The 25,000-nt window shown below is 44.0% G+C and overlaps 2 protein-coding genes across 8 annotated transcripts; one reads left to right on the top strand and one right to left on the bottom strand.

The window, feature by feature from the left end:
* Positions 1-481: 481 nt before the first annotated feature.
* sdf4 (stromal cell derived factor 4) lies at positions 482-18,925 on the bottom strand. 4 transcript variants are annotated; one of them, XM_035644412.2, is made up of 7 exons: positions 18,788-18,925; positions 4,654-4,970; positions 3,094-3,230; positions 2,881-2,994; positions 2,609-2,767; positions 2,155-2,330; positions 482-1,293 (listed from the first exon to the last, which is right to left on the bottom strand). In XM_035644412.2, exons 1-7 carry the CDS (start codon positions 18,827-18,829, stop codon positions 1,117-1,119), a joined length of 1,122 nt encoding a protein of 373 aa, XP_035500305.1. In that variant the 5' UTR covers positions 18,830-18,925; the 3' UTR covers positions 482-1,116. The 4 variants fall into 4 exon arrangements, with proteins under 4 accessions (XP_035500305.1, XP_035500309.1, XP_035500306.1 ...); XM_035644416.2 differs by lacking the exon at positions 18,788-18,925 and adding an exon at positions 5,781-5,919; XM_035644413.2 differs by lacking the exon at positions 18,788-18,925 and adding an exon at positions 5,639-5,874.
* On the top strand, positions 7,520-25,000 carry c1qtnf12 (C1q and TNF related 12). Of its 4 annotated transcripts, none has more exons than XM_035644419.2 (8): positions 7,520-8,750; positions 18,641-18,745; positions 18,846-18,957; positions 19,091-19,275; positions 20,606-20,714; positions 21,099-21,192; positions 22,836-22,914; positions 22,999-25,000. In XM_035644419.2, exons 1-8 carry the CDS (start codon positions 8,571-8,573, stop codon positions 23,095-23,097), a joined length of 963 nt encoding a protein of 320 aa, XP_035500312.1. In that variant the 5' UTR covers positions 7,520-8,570; the 3' UTR covers positions 23,098-25,000. The 4 variants fall into 4 exon arrangements, with proteins under 4 accessions (XP_035500312.1, XP_035500313.1, XP_035500314.1 ...); XM_035644420.2 differs by having other exon boundaries at positions 7,520-8,732; positions 18,638-18,745; XM_035644421.2 differs by having other exon boundaries at positions 7,520-8,732.

The raw sequence follows: 25,000 nt of genomic DNA on the forward strand, positions 1-25,000 counted from the left end.
TGCAATACACTTCATAAAGCTGTGTCGACATTCTGCCATCTTTAAATCTTATCTTACAATCCAGACCAGGACGGAGGACGAGGAGCCCAACGCTGCGGAAAACCTCAACTACACCGGGGGGAATTTAATTCCGTCGTTTGTTTTTTTGTACGTTTAGAAACATGGTTCAAGTGGAACTATAACAAAGAGCATTCAAACCTGACGAAGAGGGACGCACCCACCCACCCACCCACACACACCCACCCCCACCCACACACACACACACACCCCCACCCCCCACCCACCCACCCACCCACCCACCCACCCACCCACACACACACACACACACACACACACACACACACACACACACACACACACACACACACACACACACACACACACACACACACACACACACACACACACACACACACACACACACACACACACACACACACAGTGACACTTTCTTTTCCTTCAGTCAGTTCAAACACTCGCCTTGTAAAAAAAAAAAAGACGCGTTGCTCTTCTACATATATATTAATCTATTTTCCACCATCTGAACTTTGTCCTCTTAATAAACTGTTAATTAAAGTCTGTGCTAAGTAGAATAACTGTACGTTATTAGTGATTTTATACAATAACCTCGTAGTTCTGAAGAGGGACGGATGTTATGGAAACCAGAGAAATTACATCACTACCGAAAAAATCCCATTTGTTAAACTCTTCTTATTTTATAATTGATATCGTTTCTCTAAAAAGTTTGTTCTCTTCAGCAGCATCATATATTATATTTTATTTTAAACTCTGCGTTGGTTTGTGACGGGGAATATTTACAGACACGCATCGTGTCGTTGCGGCCGCACGGTCCCTCTCACCGCCGCACCAGGAAACTCAACTCAGGTTTTTTTAAAATTCCTCATATACACACATTTCACAACATGACACACGTGAATTCTGAGCTGATGCTCGTGAACTGATGGACGGTGGAAAACGAACGGCGTTTACTAACTGGAGTCAGCGGTGAAAGACGCAAAAGAGTCAGACTGACGCACTACGTCGTCCCGTCGCCGGGGGCTCGTCCCTGAGGCGGACGTCGGGCCGCGTCTCGCCGAGCGGACGGAGCAACGTGCCTCAGAACTCCTCGTGGACGTTCCGGGCGTAGTCCATGAGCTTGCTGCCTGTGAAGTACTCGCTGTACTTGAGGATCTCGTCCAGCTCCAGGTTGTGATTCTGGTTCTCGTCGGCGACGGCGATCATCTGCCGCGCCTCGTTCAGAGCGTTGTGCTCGTTCATCGGGTCCATGTACTCCTGAGGACACACAAAGTCAAAGTGTGTTAGTCAGGTTTTAATACAATCTCACATAACTAACGATTATTTTCTTTATCGATTAATCACTTGATTATTTTCTGGATTCAAAATGTTGATTGCGTTTCCCAAAACGAAAAGATGAAGTTTTGTTTTGTTCACACCAAAGATATTTAGTTCACTGTCATAGAGGAGCAACAAAATCAGAACATTTTTACATTTATGAAGCTGAAATCTGAGAATTTGAACCTTTTTTTTTCATAAAACTACATGAAACAATTGTTGCGGCTCTAATCTCACATTGTCCTTCGTATCTCACCGAGATCTCAACAACGAAAGAATCTGAAAAGGCCTGGGACTGATTTGACACTATTAATATACAAATTAATGCAGCAGGACACAACGACATCTAATCAGATCATCTGCTCCACATGTGGTGAGAGTATTACATTCCTACTTTAACTTAATGAGTTATTGTTCTCAGAAGAAAAATATCTGTTTTCCTCCTAATTAAGCCAATTAGCACGTTAATTATCAAAAACTTTGTGCACCACCAACATCCACACGACACCGGAGCTTTGTTTTATATGATGGGATAAGAACCCGAGACACATTCCATCTCCTCGGTCACGACTCAACTGCCGGAGGTGAAGAAGTACTTTAAAACTATTTCTGAAAAATCCAAAATCCCTGAGTAACATAGAAACATATGCAGAAAGGTGTTTGAAAGCTAATCAGATTGTTTAGAGAAGTTATAAGTTCTCATGTAGATACATTTATCCCAAACAGGTCGGACAACACTTTTTTTTAAGTATCAGGAAACGGAACCTTCAACAAGGAAGCGTTTGTGTTTTGGTTCCTCACCTCCAGCTCCTCCATAGTCACGATGCCGTCGCGGTTTGAATCGATGACGTCCTCGAACTCCTTCTTCCTCTCGCGGACCCAGTCGTCGTCGATGTCCTGGGCCTGCTGGTTCTCTACGGTGCCGACGGGCAGAGAGATGAACTCCGACAGCGTCAGTTTCTTATCACCGTCTTGGTCTGTGAAAGCAAAGCAAACATCAGATTTATGCTCTGGATTAAATATATGTTTAAAAAAATTTAAATACACATGATGCACTAATGTAATGTAACGCATATAGCTACAGTGTGTAATATTTTGAAGAACTAATTTACAGAAATTGAATATATCGTCCATAACCATGTGTTCATATATGTATAATCACCTGCAACAAAGAAACAATGTTTTTTGATAAACTTTGGTGGGTGAACCCGACTTCTGTGTAAGTCACGATTCAGGCATTTTCAGTGAACTGTACCTAAGTCCCGGACGATCTCCTTCACCATGTACTGCAGCATCCCTCTGCTGTGCTCCGGGTGGAGGAACGACAGGAACTCCTGCTCGTTCAGCAGCTGGTCGGCCGGAGGGTTGTCGGCCTGAAACCAGCGGTCCTTCAGGCTCTCCAAAACCTCCTGAGCTGCAGAGGAAATGTAAAAAACAAACAGTCAGATTCAAACTGAAAGTCTGCAGCACATGTTTACAGATTTAGTTCAGGAAAAACATTCAGGACTTTGTGAATCTAAGACTCACTTTCCTCGTCCAGCTTCAAATCTTCATTGTTCTTCATTTTCTCTGCAATTTCTTTTTCGTTGAACCCTTTGCTGGCCAGGAATTTGATACGGTATTCGTCCCACGTCACGTGACCTACGGGCAAAAGCGTGAATTCATGATTTGAGTTTGGATTAAAAAGAGAAAAATACCAAAAACTTTAGACATATGGATTTGACTTGTTTCTTTTTTTACCGTCGCCATCCGGGTCGACGGCGCGGAAGCTGTTCTTGTTCTCCATCGTGGCCTCCTGGAAGTGCTCGTCCGTCTTCTCCATGATCCAGCGCTGCATCTCCTTGGCGCTGACGCTCCGGTCCCTGTTGAAATCGACTCTGTGAAAAGGGGAAATTTAAAAAGAGAAATTAGTTTCTAATAAAGCGCCAGTTATTGAACCACGGCCCTATCGTCGTTGATATTAACTGTAACGACACGTGATACATCAGCTGTCTGGCTTGTGTCCAGTCTGCTGCTGTAGTTTGAACATAACAAGGATTTATACCTTTAATGAATGACCACAAATATTATGACATATTTTTGATCATCAAGCTCTGTGCTTTTAACACATATTGTCTGAACTATAGGCTTTCAAAAGTAATTGGACACTTGGCTACTAAATGATAAATGGGCGTGCAAGTAGGCCTGTCACAGTCATAATGTTATCGACTTATCATACAACACATGAATTTGAACTCAATGATTTTTATTGACCTCAATAATAACCAATGTGTTGTTTGACTGACATAATGAATGTCAACAAGTCCAGCAAGTCGCGATGCTTCTGTCCTCTCATCTGTACTTGTCTGCTCTGTCTATAACGTGAGAAAATATGGATTTCTTAGGCACCATGTCTTCAAATTGCTTGTTTGGTCTGAGGTCGAAACACAAGTCTAAACTTTGGATAACATTTCTCTCAGCAGCGACACAAATCGTGGAGGGCGCACAACGACCAACAGGCCGCTACCTCAAGCTCACATGATTCAGTGTCAAAAACATGGTCTTAAAATGATGATAATATTGTTTATCACAATCATTTCTGGGACAATGTATCGTGCAACAAAAAGTAGTTGTCGTGACAGGCCTACGAGCAAGTGAAGAAGATAATAATGTGGCTCAAAGTAGTTGGTTTGTCAGAAACAGCAGCTCTAAAAAAGAAAATAATTACAGTAAAACGTCTTGACGTCTTCCCAGTAACTAGGGGAAACGAGGGAACAGACAACAAGAGAGAGAGAGAGAGATCAGTTCCAGGTGATGACTCATCCTACTGTACACTCTTCACTTAATGCTTTCGATCGTTCTTAACACCGCGTGATTCATCGGTTAAAACTGCCATTGGAGGTGAAGGTGGCGGCACAAAGTCTTCGGCGACAGAGCAGCGGGTTGTTGCTAGTTGCCGTCAACTCTGCCTCAGGAACATGATCTGTATTTCATTGCTGCTGCAGCTGCCAAACAATAACTGTGACACTGACCTTCGTGTTTTCTCTCAGGATATTTTGCTTCCTGTTTGTTCTAATCGTGGGAGGTTTTTTTAATCTCCACCTGGATTCTGCTGTTTCCAAAGAGGAATGTTTGACAATACCACAAAACAATTCACTTAAAATGTTATTACAGAATAAGACTCCAGCCTCTCTTGTTTTGGCGTTTGAAATCCAGCAACACACTCTCTGACTTCACGATGCGCAACTACGCTCGAGCATCCGGAGCAGCGCAAGGATCCCTGACAAGAGATTTCAAAGAATGAGACCCGTCGTGTCTTACTTGGTGAAAATGTCAATGAGCTTCTTCCTGTTCCTCCTCGGCTCCGAGTCCTCGTCAAACTCCTCCATGTCTTTGCCCAGGAACACTTCCTGGTGGAAGTCCTTGTTGAGGTGGCCGTCCATCTCCATCTTCACCCCGTTCAGGTGGTCCGGGGGCAGGATCTCGTTCTCGTCCTTGTTGGCCGGGGGCTTCTCCTTGGAGGCCGACATGTTGGCCGGCCGCGCGTGCACGCCCGCGGCGTGGAGCAGAATACAGACGAGCAGCGATGCGGCCGTGACATGTCGGCACCACGGTTTCCTCCACACGGCCATGATGGTCTGCGAGGGAGACAATGTTTAAAAGTGGTTAGTGAACTCTGGAAATGAACGAATCGGCCAAAAAGGTAAAAACAAAAAATAACGCAGGTCAACTGAGCCCCTGCTGCGTTCGAGTTCCGTAGGAGTTTCCAAACTTGCAACAGTCCCACCGGGGAAGTCCGGTTTTCTGTCAACCTTACTGTCGATGACATCATTACGGGAAGCACTCGGAATAAGAAAAACAGCTGGACTCAATAAAAGTCTTTAAGACACAAACACATTATTACGTAAATGAACACGAGCTGCGAAACACAGCGAAGATTCAAGTCATATCTGCAGATGGTTCACTCGAGAAGATTTAGCAAAACCCAAATATAACACTTGAACGTTTGTAACAAGTGACGTAGTTTTTGTTTTTTAAAAAAAAGTAGCTTCGAGATTTAAAGTGTTTACTGAACTTAGCTGACAACATTCGACGTTTACTTTACTAACGTCTTCAATATTCAATATTTTCACCAACATTAAACGACGAGTTCACGAGGAAACGACGCTCCATTGGGGCAAACAGCTCGTAATTTACCCTCGTAGTTATGCTAAGTCGCTAGCATAGGTGGGCTAATGATGCTAGCGGCTGTCGGTGTAACTAGAAGTAACCACGTCCAGCGGTGAAAATGCTCACGAACACCGACCTGTACAGCTCGGTGGTCGCCAACGACGACACAGCGGGATGAGGGGGGAAGTTAACACCGACCTGGGGATTGGGGGGTGGGCGAGAGACGGCTAGCTTGCGGTTGTTGCGGCACCAGCCCGGGTAGCTAATGTTTCACAGACCTGCGGTGGATCCAGTCAGTCACAGCTGTCAGGCTCCAGTTCCTGTACACGTGGCTCCACCACAACACCTCCCTCCCCCGCCCCCCCGCTGCTGAGTGTCGGACGCGGCTCGGTGGGAAACAATAACCCTCCACGGACCCGGAGCAGGCTGCGTCAGCGTCCTGTGTCGAGGTTCCCCTGCGTCTGCGTGGTTGATTCACTCCGGCTGTCAGTGGAGCGAGCTAGTGGCTGGCTAGTGGCTGGCTAGCTGCTAGCTGCTAACTGCTAGCCTGGCTTACGCGGAAGTAACGCGTAACTTCCGTTCGGCACCTTCAAAGTAAAACCCTTTGTTGACAAATATGCAGATAATTTGGGGTGATGATGATGACGATCATAATAATAAAAGTAACAACAATAATAATAACAATGCAAATTATGATCATGATAATGATCATAATCATAATAATCTTTACTTATAGATATACCCTTCAAAATAAAACACACAATAAAGATAAATGTTTCTAAAAAGTAGACATCTAAGAGTAATGCAAAGTAATTGAGAAATAGTTGAAAAACATATGGCTAAAGTAAGTAAGAACAAAATGAAGTAGTTCCCGGACACATTTTGGAAATGGCTAAAATTAAATATATTTGAACTAATTAGGTGAAGAGTACTAGCAACAATATTCAATATTTTTAACTAACAAAATAGTTTCATCATTTTCTGCTATCTAAGTTGGTAGTAAATCTAAAAATAAGGGCCAAGTGTTGGAAAACACTGATAACATGAGGAAAACTTGGGCAGAGGTTCACAAAACACACAAAAGTTGGCCTATTAGAGCATAAATACATATATTGTCTTCTTGAAACACACTGGAATTAAATATCTGTCTTTTATTTTGATGGCAAATTACCAATTTTCTATTTAGTTCTGTGTCCCTGTTCATGCAGAATCTTTGGATTCAGTTCTGCATGGAGAGGTGCTGCTCTGTTTGTACTTCAGGCTGCTGCCTCTGGGTGGCGCTGTGTTAAAATGTAATATACTAACATCCAGGGCAAGCAGGAGTCTAAAAGTGCAAGTTGTGAAGTAGTGAAGGAAAAAAAAGAAGCTGTAAAGGCACTCATGAGCTAACATGTTATTTATCCTAATGGGAGTAAAAGAGTGATGAATTATTTTCAGACAAATGAGATGATTGTAGGAAACGCACAGGAACTTGTTCACGTCCGTCGTTTGTTATTAACCGAAACATGCAATTTAAACTGTCCTAAACTCTTTTCAGAAAAGACGGACGTTTCACCGTAGAGCAGCGCAGAATAAAAACAAACAGGTATGCACTGTATATACAGTATCTCACACAGTGAAGAATCTTTGGCAGATTTCCAAGCAATAGATTACACAAGATAACGCCTTAAGGTTAGGAAAAAAAGAAAAAGAAAAAAGCGCAGGAATTTAATTTCTATTTCTTGCTTTGGATCTAAACATGGGGCTTTAGTAGAGGAGGCTAATATTGAACCAAAGTGACAGACACTCTCAGTCAGATACACAACTTTATATCACACATACACACACAGATTCGACTTGTCTGCCAGAGAACCTCCTCAGCTTGAGCATTTCATCTATGAGATAAAACAGAGCTGAATAAGCCAGAAGGGTTGCCAACAGAGAGAGAGAGAGGGAAGGGAGGGAAGGAGAGGGAGAGAGAGAGAGAGAGGGGGAGACAGAGTAGCGGGAGGGAGAAAGGGTGATGATAAAACTCCACTGTGAGCCCTCCTGTAAGCTCAGTCAGACAGCAGAGGAGCAACTGAGACCAGAGGAACTGGGAGTGCAACGGAGGAGGGGGGGAAGCAAGAAGAAAAAAAGAAAAGAGAGAGACCTGCCTCACATCAAGTCTCTGCACATGGCCTTGGACTTCATGATTTGTTGGGACAATCATTAGCAGAAGAGCAAAACTGCTGCCTGTCAAAGTTTTGTTGTTTTAAGGTGAAACCAGTTCCAGGAGAAGAAGAAGAAGAAGAAGAAGAAGAAGAAGTCTGGGCAAAGATCACAACTGGACCTCGTCCATCTCCTCTTGTCCATGCTGCATCCCTGCGAGGGAATGCCGCGCCCGCTGGCAGAGTGATTTCCTAGAAGTGCATCTTTTGATGAGAGCCCGACTGTTCTGGATCTTGCAGCTCTTCCAGCTTCCACGCCGCCTCGCTGGAGACGGGATCCAGAGCTCATTGTGAGGAACAGCAGGAGAGAGCAGGGAGGGGAGAGAGAGAGAGAGAGAGAGAGAGAGAGAGAGAGAGAGAGAGAAAAAGGAGAATATTGCCATCCATCTCTCTAACCCCGCAGCCCACCCTCGGCTTCGAACGCCCCTCCTCTCTGCCTCTTCTTTTGCCCCCGTGCCCCCCTCCTCTACACCTCACCCCCCAACAGAGCAGAGAGCGTGAAAAATCTCACTAATGGGTTTATTTGCTGTCAGATCTGCGCCGATCTGTCATTCCCTTGGACCATTCTGCTTGACACATTTCATAGTTGAGTAAGCCTCCTGGCTCTGTGTCCAGAGTGAACAGTGCCCCTGCAACGTCGTGCTGGCTGAGAGCTCATCAAGTAGGGGAGCAACGGCGGCAGCGGCGGCAGGAGTCAGTCTGACAGTCTCTTGGACAGGGAGTCCCTGAAGCCTGCATTCCTCTGGTCTCCTTCTCCACGTCGGGACTCCAGTGTTTGTGTGAGGCTCGCAGGCATCCTCAGCCCTCTGCCCCGATCACACGGCCGGCCCCGTCACACAAGATCCGAGGGCACTTTTCCCTTCGAAAAGGAGTGTGAAGATGTGGTGTGGGGCTGGGCCTCTGGCTGTGGTGGCTGCAGTGTTTTGGACTCAGTGTGTCCTACTGGATGGGGTGGATGCCAAGAAGGAGAGGAAGAGGCCAAAGGAGGCCACCCCACAACACACAGAGGCGTACAATGCAACTCTCTCCAACAGTGAAGAGGTCGGTGGAAGCATCAAGGTAGTGACACGAGAACAAAAAGCTCTCAATTTGTATTTTAAACTTACACGTTTGATATTTTAAAACTCGTCATACATCTGTTTGAACATTCATCAGCTGCTTTCTCATGGTCGGTTTCGCACAGAGACTAACAATAGTGCACATTTGAAGGTTGAAAGATATGTGAGATATGTGCAGATTTCTTGTCAGCACAGGCAGCGATGCAGGACAAACAAAGCGGGGCAAAGGCGACAGCCCGGACGGGGCAGGTGTGCCCTCGCCGGGTCAAGCCTCAGACAGGGCGACGGGCCGAAAATGTGTGAAGCGCTAAATGGATGACTTCCGGAAGTATGCCAGGAATGTGGACATCGGAGGGCTGATCAATGCATCAATTAGTGAGCGCTGCGGGTGTCCGCCACCAATTTTTTCCAGCCCGTGAGCGCAGATCAAGACGCAGTGAAGTCTCGTGTGTCAGGGGGAGAGTAAAGATAAGATAAGATAAAAAAAAAAAAGATAAGATATTTATTGGCGACTGCAGCAGGACGTTAAGTCATAAACAGAGATTTTCCAGATCCTATTATAAGAGAATTGTTACTGCTACTAATTAAGTGGAAAAACATTCATCTGTAGCTCACGACCAGTGTTATTTTTATACGAAACATATTCCACAGCATTGCAGTGGTACAGTCCCATTTTTCAGGAGCGAGACTTGGCCCCTGACTCTGTTATTTATTGGTTTATTGCGGGTGTTGCATATTTGCGAGGGTTTTCCAACAGGCTATTTGTTTTCCTTTCAGCCCACCCATTATGTTGGCATTCTCATGTAACTCTCGCTGCCCTATATACCAGCCTTCGCTTCTTCAGCTCCTACCAGCGCTGACGTGAACCCTCCAGCCCTGAAACCAAGCAGTGAGGTCTCCTTTGTATCTTTAAGAACACATTGTAGGTGGTTGTGGCCCGGGTGGTGTTTATTTGACTTGCTTTGCCCTGTAAAAGCACAAGCTATGAAGAATGACCTTGTGTCAACCCTCAAGCGCAGCCGAGGATTGCACCCCATTGGGATTTCACTCCTCCCGTCTCATCCCAAAGAGGGCAGCGTATTCACAAACACAGCCTCCGCCAACACCCCCCAACCCCCCCTCCAACCCACTAAAGACCCTTATAGTCCCACCGCCGTGATGTAACTCCTGGGAAAGTTAGGTAGGCAGATATTTAAAGACTTATGGTGATGTTGTTCCCAGCCCATTGATTCTGTCATTCACAGGCCTAGCCTGACTCCGCTGTGTCTGGGACATCCGATAGGGGCGGTGCGGCCCCAAAAACTGGGGCAGCATGCCGTGTAAGCCCCTCACAAAGCCCCATAGAAAGGGTCCTGAAAGAGAACACCTCGGCGAGGATTAGCCCCCAGTGCCTCCGTCTCTGACATTCTTTTCATCCCATCTCCCACAATCGGAGTGTAATGACATAATCACTCTTAAGACACACGGGGTTATGCCAGATAGTGTCTTCGGCAAACATCGTCACCTTCCGACGAGAACCTGAGCTCGAAGCTTGACGTCTGCGGAAGTGCTCGTATTCAAGGTCAGCATTTGTTGGTGCCACTCTATCCAGGGTTTTTCCTTTTTGTTTATGGAGAGAAAAAAAAAAGAGTGCACCACACACTGTGAAAAGTAGTAAACTTGATGTTCTTGGGTAGTTTGTAAGTTTATCCTATTACACATCTGTTTGGTCCCGGAGAAAAACAACTCGTCCTCCTGGAGCTGTCCTGGCAAGACATTTGTGTTCTCAAACAAGCCAAACATTTACACTCCACATTTGCATTTTTTTTTTCTTCTTCCCCCTTGTGCCCAGTGGAAACAGTTGAAACAGTTCTTATGATGGCATTTGCTTTCTATCTGACCAATCCCGTGTGTGGGCTGCTGGCAGAGTGCAGTCGTACACCGCATTCCTCAGGAGATTTCTTTTTTCCATTTGAAAGTGATCACAATAGCGAGGTATGGCGTTGTGCTGCGAGTGGAATTTTTTTTTTAATGAGATGATAACTGAGGGACATTCCAAACAACCTCCGTGAGCCCGTCACGCCGTGCAATTTCGAAAAGAGCGACGTGTCAAAGGTGCACGTTTCTAAGCCCTGTTGCTCGCCACTCCAAAGATGAGAGGAATCTGTCACTGCTGAGAGCACAGAGGGATCTGTGATGGCTGTAATTGGGGGAGTCAAGTCAAACATCACGCCTGGCGTGTTGAGTAATGGTTGGGTTTAGCCCGAGGCAAGGGTTTTTGTTTCCTCTCTCTCATTCCCAGTGATGATTAATGTGGCAGTGTGTGGGACCTCTAGGATCAACCCACACATAGGAGACAAGAGCGAGTCCCATAGGAAACAGGGCCACTGTGAGAGCGCACACCTCTTCGCCGAGTGAACCACCTTTTAAGGGGCTCCGACGTGTTGAGAGCAGAGTTCATTATCACGCTGCACAAACTGAAAGGTCACGCTTATTTAACATTATGAAATTACCTAATGAAGTCATCTGAAGTGGAGCAAAGAAGAGACGAGTAATGAGCGGTCTTGTGTCATTACATCTGAAATTTGCAAGTAAAATAAACCGCTCAGTGTGTGTGTGTGTGTGTGTGTGTGTGTTTCACCTCACAGACGTCGACTGACTGTTTTATTTGGATTACGTTTCATTTATAATAGCTTCAGATTGATGCCAGATTTACAGAAATCCCTTAATCTTGCCTGATTCTTCTCATGTGCTGGTCATGTTCCTGAAACTACAAATCTCACAATTACCTAAACACTTTACAATAAACTAAGGGCTTCGAGTAAAAAAAACACTACAGAGCTGATTAATCAACATCATTTTTTTTTTAAATTGACACCGGAGGATGTTTTTTTTCTTCCCCAGATTTAGTCTGCAAATGGGTATGATGGGCATTTGGGATTTGTTTAATCCAATCCAAACCAAAATCATGCGTGAAAAAAAGGTATGTTGCAGCAAATGTGTTGTATCAAACTTTTGTTATTGTGCAAATAAACACATATGGCGTAATAATTATTGAAAAGTGGGTTGAGCAATGGCGAATGCAAATTATTCACCCGAATAGATTACATTACAAATGAGTCAATGCAAAGACGCAAATAACGCAAAGATGCGAAATTTGCGCCGTTCGCTAAGCGTGAGGCGCTGTCGCGAAAAGCCAAGTAGCGGTGAGACGTCCTGACATTGTATCCGTGATGGAGGATGACACTGTTGTCGCTGTGTGTGAGCGCCCCGAGCTTTTTAACACGAGTTGCTATTTGTATCGTGGCCGGGCGGATAAGGAGAGGGCTCGGCAGAGAGTGAGCGAGGAAGTTGGACACTGGCTAACCCCAGTTATTCCCATCAACATTCCGGTCTGCTTCTTTTTACATTGAACAGTTCATGTTTTCATGCGCGTGTTCAGAGGAGGTGAAAGGGAGAACGGGAAAATATGTGCGGGTTATGTTTCGCGGGAACAAAGAATAAGCACTAAATGATCCTGCGGCCAAAGCTGCGCGAGTGATGTGACACGAAAATTTCCCTTTCGTGTTTGGTGTCAACACAGCAAAACAGTTTTTCCCTGGTTCCAAAAATACTAAGCTAAGCCAAATATCATCATATTTACTGCACCGCTACTAGGGTGGCATCAGTTTTCTCTTAGCAATAAAGGCAAATAAAAAAAAAAGGTTGAGCTACTCCTTCATTGGAATCACAAATGAATGAGGAGGACCCTAATGGTTTCCCTCCTACAACGTCCTGCCTGGAGTCAGACCACGGGGCAAACCTGTACCTGGGATGGAACTGGATCACTGGCGCTTTTCAACGGCTCATTTTACCTACCACAGGGAAAATGAGCACTCACTCCAATTTCAAAGCTATAATTTGTACACAAAACAGATGTGACACAGTGATCACAGCAATCAGCTCATATCGCCTTTTCATACCAAGCGGATGCCAAGATCTTCCCTCGCAATTTCTTTGAAGCAAAAACACAAATTTATTCACTTTATCTCACACACGATAAACGTATATATAAACACACACACACACACACACACACATCTTTGTTTGGGCAACATTGAAGTTGTCAGAAACAGCAACTTAAAATGAGGACATATTATTAAAAAAAAGCAAGGCTCCGGTATATCATTATGAAATAACCGCATCTCATTTACACTGTCAGATGCAGTTCCTGCTACATTTGTGGAACCAAAGGTGTGATAGAGTGGTTATGTTTTGCACACGCCGCTTGCCAAATGTGTAATAACAGTGAGAAGGGAACAGTGTCAACATTGCATACCTAACTGCATTTAGTTCTTTGGCGATAAATCCTCAAGGCAGTTTGTCTCTGTGAAGCGCAGGAGCACAGCGGTGGAGGCACGACAACTGGGATGCACGCAGGTTACCAGGATCCCCCTCGGCCCACACAGCCCGGGGGATCCCTGCCTCCCCGGGGGTGGGATGGGCCCAGCGTTGGGCACGTCCACCCATGCATGGATGACTGCACAGGGAGCAGTATGGGGATATGAAAACAAGGGATTACAGGAGGCTCTCTATCATCCTGTCCGACCTTAAACCTGCCTGTGCAACATTTTTCTATCAGCGGCCAAACGCCTCATGTCATCCAGTGTGCACGAACAGGTTGAGAAACAGAGAACACGCATAAGAAAATAAGTTCAACTGTACACATGAGAAGAATTCAGGAGCTGGCTGCAGAGGAGTAGGGTTGCAGTATCTGGTTGCAGCCCCAGAGACATGTTTTAACAGTTGTGTTTGTGTTTTTGGTGGCACGGTGCCCCAGGGAAATATTTTCCCCATTTTATTGCTTCAATAAATTCAACCTAATTTTCCCCAAACGACATGACAAACACACTTAAAGCAGTGCACGTAAAAGGATTATTCATGCCGACCCAAATCCATCTTCGGAGGGGTAATAATGTCCCCCTGGGAATGAACGGCTTTGATTACGACGGATCCAGTAATTGATCCGACCACTCCAAACACACACTGTGCTGTAGGTTAATAAAACATTCTCCAATAAACCGTTCCCTTCTTTGTGTGTGTCATGGGTACTAAGCACAGTCAGTGGAAGAAAGTTATAACGTATATTGACTCTATATAGAGCTGAGGGTACATAGGGTTGTGGGAACATAGAGCTGAGGGAACACAGGGTTGATGGAACACAGGGTTGATGGAACACAGGGTTGATGGAACACAGGGTTGATGGAACACAGGGTTGATGGAACATAGGGTTGAGGGAACAGGGTTGAGGGAACACAGGGTTGAGGGAACAGGGTTGAGGGAACACAGGGTTGAGGGAACACAGGGTTGATGGAACATAGGGCTGAGGGAACATAGGGTTGAGGGAACATATGGTTGAGGGAACATGGGGCTGAGGGAACATAGGGTTGATGGAACATGGGGCTGAGGGAACATATGGTTGATGGAACACAGGGTTGATGGAACATAGGGTTGAGGGAACATATGGTTGATGGAACACAGGGTTGATGGAACATAGGGTTGAGGGAACATAGGGTTGAGGGAACATATGGTTGAGGGAACATGGGGCTGAGGGTACATAGGGTTGATGGAACATAGGGTTGAGGGAACATGGGGCTGAGGGAACATAGGGTTGATGGAACATAGGACTGAGGGAACATGGGACTGAGGGAACACAGGGTTGATGGAACACAGGGTTGATGGAACATAGAGCTGAGGGTACATAGGGTTGAGGGAACATATGGTTGAGGGAACACAGGACTTATGGAACACAGGGTTGAGGGAACATAGGGCTGAGGGAACATAGGACTGAGGGAACGTAGGGTTGATGGAACATCGAAACGCTCCCCTAAAGCTTTGTGGCAAAAAACCCCAAAGCAGTCTCTACTCTGGGCCCTCTCCCGCTCTAAACTTCTCAGATGGTTTCATTTAAAGCTACAGTGCGGAACATTTGTCTCACCCTTCTGCCAATGAGTGCAATTACACAAACATTGTCGATCACAGAGAATATTTACACTCTTCCAAGACGATAACTCTCAATTAACATTGTTTTACTGGTACTTTAACTGAAGTAGAAAGGGATCCTAAGATCTGAGCCTCAGTGAAGTGTCATGACATAGAGCCCCGTCAATGAGGATAAACACTATTTAAAGTTTCTCACCTTTCGACACGATGCCTGACGCGGTCCGTGCGGTAAAAGGCGCACACTCGCGCCTGCTGACAGACGAGGCCGCTCTGAGGCACTCGCACATGAGCGGTGATCAAAGCCGGAGCCCCGGTGCTCTTCTATCAAAACTCAGACTGATACCTGGATCTGCTCCCTCCCCACTTTGTTCGCGACGGGTACATGCTGACACAGGGCAAACGCGACGGACGGAATCCGCAGTTTACTTTACGCCACAGTCAGCAGCAGGTGAGAGATTGAAGGACTCTGACAGGCTTTTCTGTGTCATCAAGCAACATGGTTTTCATGTCTGCTTGTGTGGAGTCGAGACGGCGACTCACCTGCATACAATGAATCATTTTTTCTTCTTTTGGCAAGTTGCACAAAACCATCCCAGCTGTCACTGTGTACGTTATGCTCTGACAGCGCACACAGAGAAAAACAGAACTCATGTGTTAAATGAAAAGAGCTGAGCGTTTCTTAAGCTGATGATTAAATTATTTACACAGTGGATTGCTGTTATTTTTCAGCTGAGAAATGAAGGTAATAATTACCTTGGTCGTAGCCTTTCTTCCTTGAGCACAGAAAATCCTTGAGGGCAAGCTTTTTAATGGTTTAATTACACTGCCGTGTGTTAAAGAGGATAACAAGCTCAGAGTATGGCTGATTTCCTGGCATTGATATTTCAACTTTTTTATTATTATGCAGCGTTAAGATGTGTCATTATAAGCCACATGTGTGGGCTGAGAAGCTCCAGTCCATATCTCTGGAACATTAAGAAAATTATCTTTAATATAAACAGAAAAGCAAAGGTTACGTTTTCACTTTTTTTGGGGGGGAGGCCTCTGATTGTCAAAGTTGCTTAGGTGTCTGTTGGATCATATTGAGCTGCCTGAGCTGATGATTCACAGTTTTACTATTATTCCCCGCGGAAATATACTCGAACTGCCGCAGGCGTGGAATACCCGTATAAGCCAAAACACAAACCCCTTTCATCAACACAATAATATTTCTTCAAGTTTACAGAACTCGTAAGCGAAAAGAATAACATGACATTTGGGACGGTTGGCTTTTAACTTTTCTTGTTGAGCGCTTCGTTGAAAAGATTGACACCAATGTTTGAAGGATAAAACATCAACTGGAATCAAGGAGAGACAGCTAGCCAGGCTCCGTCCGCCTGCCAGCACCTCCAAAACGCACTAATTAACATGTCATGTCTCGTTTGTTTAATCCGCACAAAAGCCGACATGTAAAAACAACACGATTAGATATTGTCGTCTGAATGGTGCAGTCGGGAAAGATTCCCATTTTCAGGAGCATCCACACACTATCCAACAGTTCATACGGATGTAGGAGAGTTTGTTGCGTGAGAGTTGGAAGTGCAGTGCATTAACATTACAGTATAACACTATATGCATCAAACTTGAGTTTAATTGCGTTGAACAATGAACTTTGGCTCACCTGAGGCTGTTGCCTTGATTTTCAGGCTGGATTTATTGGAGCTTTCAGAAAAATCAGAGGCTTCCTCGTTGTAATTTGGAACAGGATGTTGACCGTACTGCCGATTTGTCGGAAACTAGTGCTGACGATTCCTCGGATGACACCAAGCCGCTGTAAAATCACAAGTTGTTGTTTTTACACTTGAGTTTTTGTACGAATTAAACAAATGAGATATATTATATAAATATTAAGTGAGCTTTAGCGATGTCAGTCAGCATTATGTTGTTATTTAGCATCTGCAGAGGCACACATTGTCATCAGTATTTGTTGGAGACTAAAACTGAGCTAAAAGAGGGAATATTGGACTTTTGCCAGGGGGTCTGAACATGACTCTGATGATGTGTTCACACCGAAGGCGACACAAATTATTTGTGCGACTAGATCATATATAAAGTCAATGCAAAGACGCAAGTAGTTTTACGTCACTCGCGGCAGAGGATGCGAATAACGCGAAGACAAGACGTAATTCTTGTCATTCGCTTCAGTCACTCGAGTTGAAATATTTGAACTCGAGCTTAATTTTCCAATATGCTTTGGCCGGATGTGTAAATGATCAATGTCACCATGTCAACGAAAAAGGTGATGATATGTTGATGTTGTGTCAACAGCGCCTGTCTGTTTTAAGCGATTCCAAACTTCTTGAACTATAGCACGTTAATGAATACAATAGAATTCAAACGGCAGTTGAAAAATTTCATCGGCCAGGCGCCCAGTCTTATGGAAACAGTACAGAGGAGTGCACAATATTCTCGTCCTAACCAAATCAGTCCCGCTTTCATCTGTTTCCAAGCATGGAAATCACAACAAAAACAGAGAGCGATCCGACATGCGGCAGACGCAGCGCCTGTTAAGCTGTTTATTTTTCCTGCTGTCAGAGACAAGAGAAAGTCGCAGAGAGAAAGGGAATGCTGCAAATTCCAAATATATATCTATATATCTATATCTACATCTATATCTATATCTATATATATATATATATATAAAACAGTCTTTTATTCCAGCGTTATTGAAAAGACAAACAAGGAATTACTTTGTTGTGGTGGGACAAGAGGAAAGTCTTTAAAAGTGGAGAAAGGGGCATGTTGGTTTTGCAAGATAAGTGATCCGTGTCCCACTGCCAAACCTAAACAAATTCCATTTCAGACAGCTCACCTCCACCGCCCGTCTTTATCTCCTCTTCTATCTCAACTGAAGGCACTTGACATTCGGGGAAGGGTTGGGGTAAAAATTGCGAGCTCACTGTAATAGGAATCCGTTCAGCCTCACATTTGACCAAAATGAAAACATGCCAGTTGTGGTAGTACGCATGAAAATGTTGCTTCCGGGGGTTTGTTTCTTATCTCTTTGACAGATCGCAGTCTCTTATACAGTGATTCATCATCATTTCAGATAAGGAGATGGAGCGTACGTACGGTTAGGAAACAGACAAACAATCTTAAATCATAACTCGCCCTTGTATACATTCTGTGTATACTTTTGTTATCTTGTTTATTAAATTCTCCATCATAACATTACTCACACTAGTAGTATTAATAAAAGAAAATACCGGTACGTCTTTGGACGGAGGAGGAAAGTTTTGGCCACTTTGACATGTTGTTACGAACTACAGTAATTGAGGTCTGCAATCCACAGAATCTACATCACACCACTCATTTTTCACCAGAGGGCTCATGGAAATTTTCATGTGCTGAAAAAAATCCAAGGTTTGTTTACATTCATCCGAGCATATTGGGCAAATGAGTCAAGAAAAGAAAGTGACGTAGCACCTGAGTGGATTATCGGAATAAATTGGGGGGGGGGGGGGGGGGCATATAGAGAAGCTTTCAGAGAAGAATTGTGACTAAACTTAGTTGGGAAATGCAAAAGCCGCGATTCTCTTTTGAGAAATAGTATTCAGCTCGGCAGAACCTGGCTCCGTTTAATTGTATCTTAGGAAAACATTTTCCAGTGATGGTTTAAAGAAAGAAATAATTACATATTGGGTTTTCAACTTTCAGAATAAAACACTTGATGATGTATGAATTAAACTGGTCAATAGCTCCTTTTTATTGGCGCAATGTTACTGCGGATTCAGAATAGAATGCGGTGACTGAGAAATAGAATATCTATAAATATTCGTTCATATCTTTAGTGAAAAGACTTTTCAGCGACGTTCTTCATTTCATGATGTTGGCCGAGTAATTCATGTGGGAACATTTTCTTTTTTCTGTCTTTTGTTTTTTCCGCAGCAGGGTTCTGACCACCAGAGAGTCGACCCACTGGGATCATGGATGGACTTTGTCAAAAGACCCGTTGGCAACTTCCCCGGAAAGTGTCGCAAACGCAAACGTCCCCTGGTAAGAACCAGTATAGACGATAGATCGAGACAAACCTCCTACATCATTTTCAGATGAAGATTGATGCATGACGTTGTTCTGCATGTCTGTCCTCCACTAGCCGGGCCCACCTGGGCCTCCGGGTCCTCCAGGCCCTCAGGGACCTCCTGGCTCCCCCGGCGCCGAAGTGACCCAGGAAGTTCTTCTGCAGGAGTTCAAAGAGATGGTTAAAGGTAGAAACGTGTTGATTTTTCCGCTCCTATCTAGGCGACAAGGTCACATCCAGAATGCAATGTGCATTTTCCGGTATCTTCAGAGCTTAGTTTGAAAATCTGCACTGTAATAACCCGGATTTGTGTCTGTCAGAGGCTACAGAGAGGAGAGCGGCGGCACTTGACAGACAAACCAGCCCCAGCCAGCTACCTACGGCTCTCCTCACCCTGGAGGGGATGACCTCCTACCGGCGAATAGAGGAGGCTTTCCACTGCAAGCTCAAGGGACCCGTGGTGGTGGACAAGAAGACTCTGGTGGAGCTCCAGAACTTTCAGACAGTATGTTTGTTTGAAACCAAGTAAATGTTTATGAACTGGTTCGGCCTCGCTCCCCTGCTTTGTGGCTGAGGAAGTAAAGTTTTTTGGCCGATCCTCCCCTGTTTGTTTCTGACCCATTTGCTTCCCTGTATTAACTGTATGTGAAAGAGTGAGTGTTTGGAAATCATTGCTTTAGTTTGCATGTGGGGGGATTATGAGCAGATCATCCCCTCGCTGGTAACTGGCACTGGCAAAGCCTGCAGTGCCACTGCGGGAATCGGGGCTCGGTCAAAAATATCTACTTTTTTTCAATTCTACACATCACTCTCTGGGCGGCGTACAAAAGGCACTCTGTCTCGGACTTGGAATAAAGTGTGGAGAGGACAGAAATAGACACTGTTTGAAACAGCAATGCTGTAGTGGAAGAACTATGCCCTGTTGGGATGGGCTGACGCGGCTGGAGGGGGAGTATTAGTCTCTGCCGAACTGTTTAACATGTTAATGACGCACAATGTTTGTGAAGATGTGTTACTATGAAGTTATATTTAAACAGATTAGCAGAGTCAGAAGAAAAAGGGGGAGGAGGGCACAAGGAGGAAGAAGATTAAAGGGGCAGTAAAAGCTATTTTAGAGAAAGACTGTTTGGTACGGGTGACCGACGTGCTAACCACAAGGCCAAAACCCCTGAGTCGTAGCATCTGCCGCGAGCACGTCTCTTAACGTGTCGGGGAGTGATGTTCACAAACCGGATTTTATTCCCGCCGCACACACACACACAGAACCGACAGCTGAAGGAACCGTGTGGAAATATTAGGACTTACTGCCCCTTTAAATGCGGTCTTCGTTGCCACACCAGAAAGTGGTACAGAAAAATTCATCCGCATATTTCCACACACCAAATATGTTTCGATGAGGTAGTTTGGTAAACTGCCTCTACAGGCCAGTTGGTAAACTGCACTAACGACCCCCCCCCCCCCCCCCATGTTTACTCCCCCCCGGCATTGTCAGGATTGCAGACTTCCCACTCTACAAAATTGAACTAGTGACTGAACTCAACATGAAACATTTGTGCAGAATAACTTCATCCCCACAAGTTAATCCGCAGATCATATGACGATTCCATTTAAACAAATTGATTTCTTAGGAATATTTTTGTCTTTTTTTTTTTTTAAAGGCAGGTGTGACCGGGGCCTTTAGGATCAGCCCTTCTCAAATACTCCTGAGCCGGGAACTGATTGCCTTCATAGTGTTCCGTTGTTTTAAGCCTTTGTTTAAAGCTCCCAGAGGAGGCGTGTAAGGAGGGATCAATGGATTATTGCTCAACATTCACAAAGATCCCCTGTGCTTTCAGCCGCCTGCTAAGGGAGCCTTCCTCCGAGGGTCAGGAATGGACCAGTCGACCGGAAGATTCACAGCTCCCATCACAGGGATCTACCAGTTCTCTGCTAACGTCCACATTGGTAAATCCCAATGACTTTCCCGTATGGATTATCACATGTAGCGACGCCTTAAAGCGTTGGCTAATTAGACTTTTCATCCTTTCATCCTTCTCTCGGTTTTGTTGAAAGTGTCGTGTGCCAACTTACTACGTTACAATTCTTATCAGTACAACATTGCTCCACCCAGCTTGCACTTGACTCGCAGCGCAAATAACCAGAATTACTGAAAATAGCTTCAGAAATAGGCCAGATTTTGCCAAATGTTACGCATTATTGATTCAATTTAAAGCCATAATCATTTAATAATCTGACAAATTAATTTTGCAACCCCTGCGGTTACTTGTGGTGAGAGAAAGTGTGTTTGTTTAAGTCTGTATTTTTCTATGTGATTGTGATCATATACAGACCACAACGAGGTGAAGAGGAGCAAGAGTCAGCTCAAGGCCAGGGACAATGTTCGAGTGCTGATCTGCATCGAGTCACTCTGCCACAGATACACGTAGGTATTCAGTATTAACATTATTTAAACATTCTGGAGATTCATCCCCTAAATACAAATCTAATATACACAGGACATAACAGCCATGTGGTTTTTAAAAGTTGATAGAAAATTTAAACCGTGAAGTTAATCTGACTAAATTTGAATTCTTGACATTCTCGGTTTGACAGTTGTTTACTTTTCCCGTGCGACGGTGATATTTTATTGGTGTTTAATGCTGCCCTTACTTTCGGCAGAATTTATGAGCTGTTAAAGGTGTTGTCTGTCACAGTTTGCGTGGAACCAGTTTGGCATTTCCTGAATTAAACCAGAGCAGGTCTTGAAAGGAAATGTCCTCTCACTTAGAGCCCTGGTCGCTGTCGCCTAACTAATCTTTATAGACTCACCTTTGACACCTCAGGCAGCCTGTAATACTCGGCAGCAACACAAGTGGAATGCCCTTATTCGGGATGTGGGAGTGAGATAATGAAGTATCCGATACAGCGGGCGAACATTTACAAATCCACTCGGGAATGATCCTGAGTTCTTTCCAATATTTCAAAATTTCTATTTACATTAAGCCAGTGAAAATTGCTGAAATGAATTGCTCTCTAAAGTCTCCCACAGACTCCACCGTTCCCTTCTAGTGTGGGGATGAGGGGAACGTATAAATAACATTACTATGATGACTTACCCAACCCAAAAGAGTTATTGGCCTCTTTTTTTTTTTTTTAATTCAAAGCCCCAGCCAGTCTCGCTCTCCCACACATGAAAATTCAGAGAATGTGGAATGAGGCTCATTGTGATGGCCGTTAGTGTGAAGACAAACATGATTGATTTGCCATAAAAACTTAGCATTTTCCACTCAACAGGAGCCAGTGCTCTGACTGTGTGGTTATAGCCTGCAGTGATGTTACTACCATTCATGCAGACTCTCAGGCCGCTGAGTTGGTGAGGGTTTGGGAAATGAGTTTATGTCTTGCTTAGATGAAAAGTTTGATACTGGTCTAGTTCTGTCCAAAATTCCTCTAAAATTAAATAGTTATCACGTTGCATATCTGTTGTATAGATGAAGTCCTTAGGTAGTCTCAGTTCAAAGCAAACTCCCACTCAGCATTTCATAGATCTTTCATGAAGTGAGTTTGTATGGTTTGCTTTTTGTCTCCTAAAACTAATCGTCACCAACAACAACATGTAATGTTCCCATCAAAATTGTGGCATCGTGGGTACCATAGACTGTTTATAAAAATGGACATAGCCTCCTGGTCAAGAAAGCGAAGCCAATGTCTGCCAAAATCTGTTCCACATTGTAGTTTAGCACAGTATACCTCACTCAAATTGTGAATACTCTTTAACCCTTGTTATATGTGGTTACCTTTGGACAGAGCCAAGCTGTTTCCCAGGTTTTATGCTATGCTAATTTATCTGGCTGCTAGCCGTATCTTCATAATTTACCTTACAGATATGACAGTGGTATGAATCCTCTCACTTTGCTCTCTGCAAGATAGGTGCATTTCCAACATTGTCAAGCAGACCCTTGATATAAACTATTTTACACTTGGCTCACTGCGAGAAAGTTTTTGAAAAAAGCAACATTTGACACCAATTGTTGAAAACACAATATTCATGAGGAAAGGTCTTCTTCTTTTTTCATAACATTGCAGCTCACTGGAGATGATTGTTGGACTAGAGAGTAACAGCAAGATATTCACCGTCAGCGTGCAGGGGCTGCTGGAGCTACAGGTGAGCGACACGTCAAGAGACACAAAAAATACCTGGATCCGTGCAAAACGTTCTGCTTCAGTGTCATGTATTTTTCCTCCACAGACCGGACAGTACACCTCCATATTTGTGGATAATGCAGCCGGGGCCTCCATTACAATACAGAACGGTTCCGATTTCATGGGCATGCTGCTTGGTGTATAGCCTCTGACGTGAACAGGGCGTCTTGCAAGCCGTCCACTGCCCGCCCTTGTTTTGTTTTTGTGTTTTTTCCCCCATGGATTGCTTATGAGCACCATCACTCAGTACCAAACCGCATGGGGAGGTTTGAAGGAAGGAAGGCTGACATAGACTTGACTTGCTTGTCAGATATGGGCGAAGAACAAAGTGAAAAACTCAAGGACTGAGTCTTCTACGGTGCTCTGCAACTCCCCTGAGGAACTTGGTTGCCTGTTGCTTCACCAATGAAATAACCCGTATGTAAAGCAGTGAATATGTCTTTTACAGTTTATTCTTCATGGCTGTTGAACGCCTTTGCGGTAGCCTAAACCAAATATCAAAGTTTTTTCTACGTTCAATGTATAGATGTCCGAAGAGCTGGGGAACATGAAAGAGTACATGGTCTGTGTTAATGTATATGACAATGTCTTTTGTCCTCATGATCGCTTGTATACACACTCATGAACAATCGTTTTTTTTCTTTTTCTTTTTCATGGGTTAAATCTTACATTTAAGTTATATCGTGCATAGACTCTGTGAGTACACTGGACAATGGAAAGAAGTCCCACCAACAGAATGTGGTCGTGGATAAGTGACAGCGCTCGTTTGTAATTACACATTTCGTAACATAGCTTTGGCTGCATTTTTAGCAACGTTAGCCGCGCGGCTACCATATTGCAATGTCAGTCGAGGACGCGTCTGACTGACCCCAGTCACAACTGCGGCTTCGAGTAACGTATCTCAACCATTGGACGGATTGCCACCAAATGTACACACATTCACGTAGAATTTATAAGGAATGTCAGCATGCTAACACGCTAAATTTAGATGGCAAATTGGTAAAGATTACGCCCGCGAAACAGGTTAGCATTGTCGATTTTGAAGAAACTTTCAAAATTTAACAGTTGTGCCGAAGTACAGCCTCGTAGAGCCGCTAGCAGAGCTGTGGACCCTCACGGCGTACTCACATTACAGTGGAAAAACAAGGCTCTTGCACTGCATGTTGTGCATCGGTTGATGTTAACGCAACCTTAGCTGCAATGCTAATGTTAACAGAAGATATATTTAGGGGGCGATGACAGTGTTTTTTATTTTACAAAACTCTACCTGGATCCGCATATATTTTTCTACGAAGTTAAAATCTTTTTTGGGGGGCTTGAAGTTCTGGAAATTGAGAAACATGTAGATGTTCTAACAGCAATTTGCTGTAAAGATCAGTGTAGCACCATAGACATTTGTGCAAAAGCTGTTTTTCCACGATAATGTGAATACACTTTTGTTCTTGTTTGAATCCACATACACAGTTTGACTGTCGGACAGCAGTAAAAGAAAGATTCGAGTTTATTTCCTCAGTCTTATTTCATGTTATCATTTATTATCTGTTTATTTTTACTGTATTTTATTCTTTTTCTTGACATTTAAATGTTTGTAATTTATCATAACTGATATACCAGTAACATTGGAGAGCATTGAAATTTGATATGGTATTTATGTTTGAGAAAACGTATCATTCGTGTGGTGATTTAGACTCTTGTGGACTGTTGAAACCACAGATTATTACAAGAATAAAGTTATATGTTTTTACAATTTTTTTTATCACCCATAATATTCTGTAATTTCAAAATTAAACTCTTTAAAAAAAACATGTAAATTGGTCTCTGCACATAATAGTGATGCTTATTGTCGAAAACAACTCATGATTAGATTATAATCATAACCTCAGTAGTCTATTGACATTTCTGTTATTTGATTTTCGTTTTCTGCATGTCTGATTAATTTATCAAAGCATCTCTGCAGTGCTGTTTTTAAAAATGTATTTTATATTCCTCAAGTTTCCTCTTTAAATAAACATGAAAAGCTGTGGTCCACCAGCTACTCTTTAATATTA

This window comes from Scophthalmus maximus, chromosome 3, assembly GCF_022379125.1.
Source record: "Scophthalmus maximus strain ysfricsl-2021 chromosome 3, ASM2237912v1, whole genome shotgun sequence".
NCBI lineage: Eukaryota > Metazoa > Chordata > Actinopteri > Pleuronectiformes > Scophthalmidae > Scophthalmus > Scophthalmus maximus.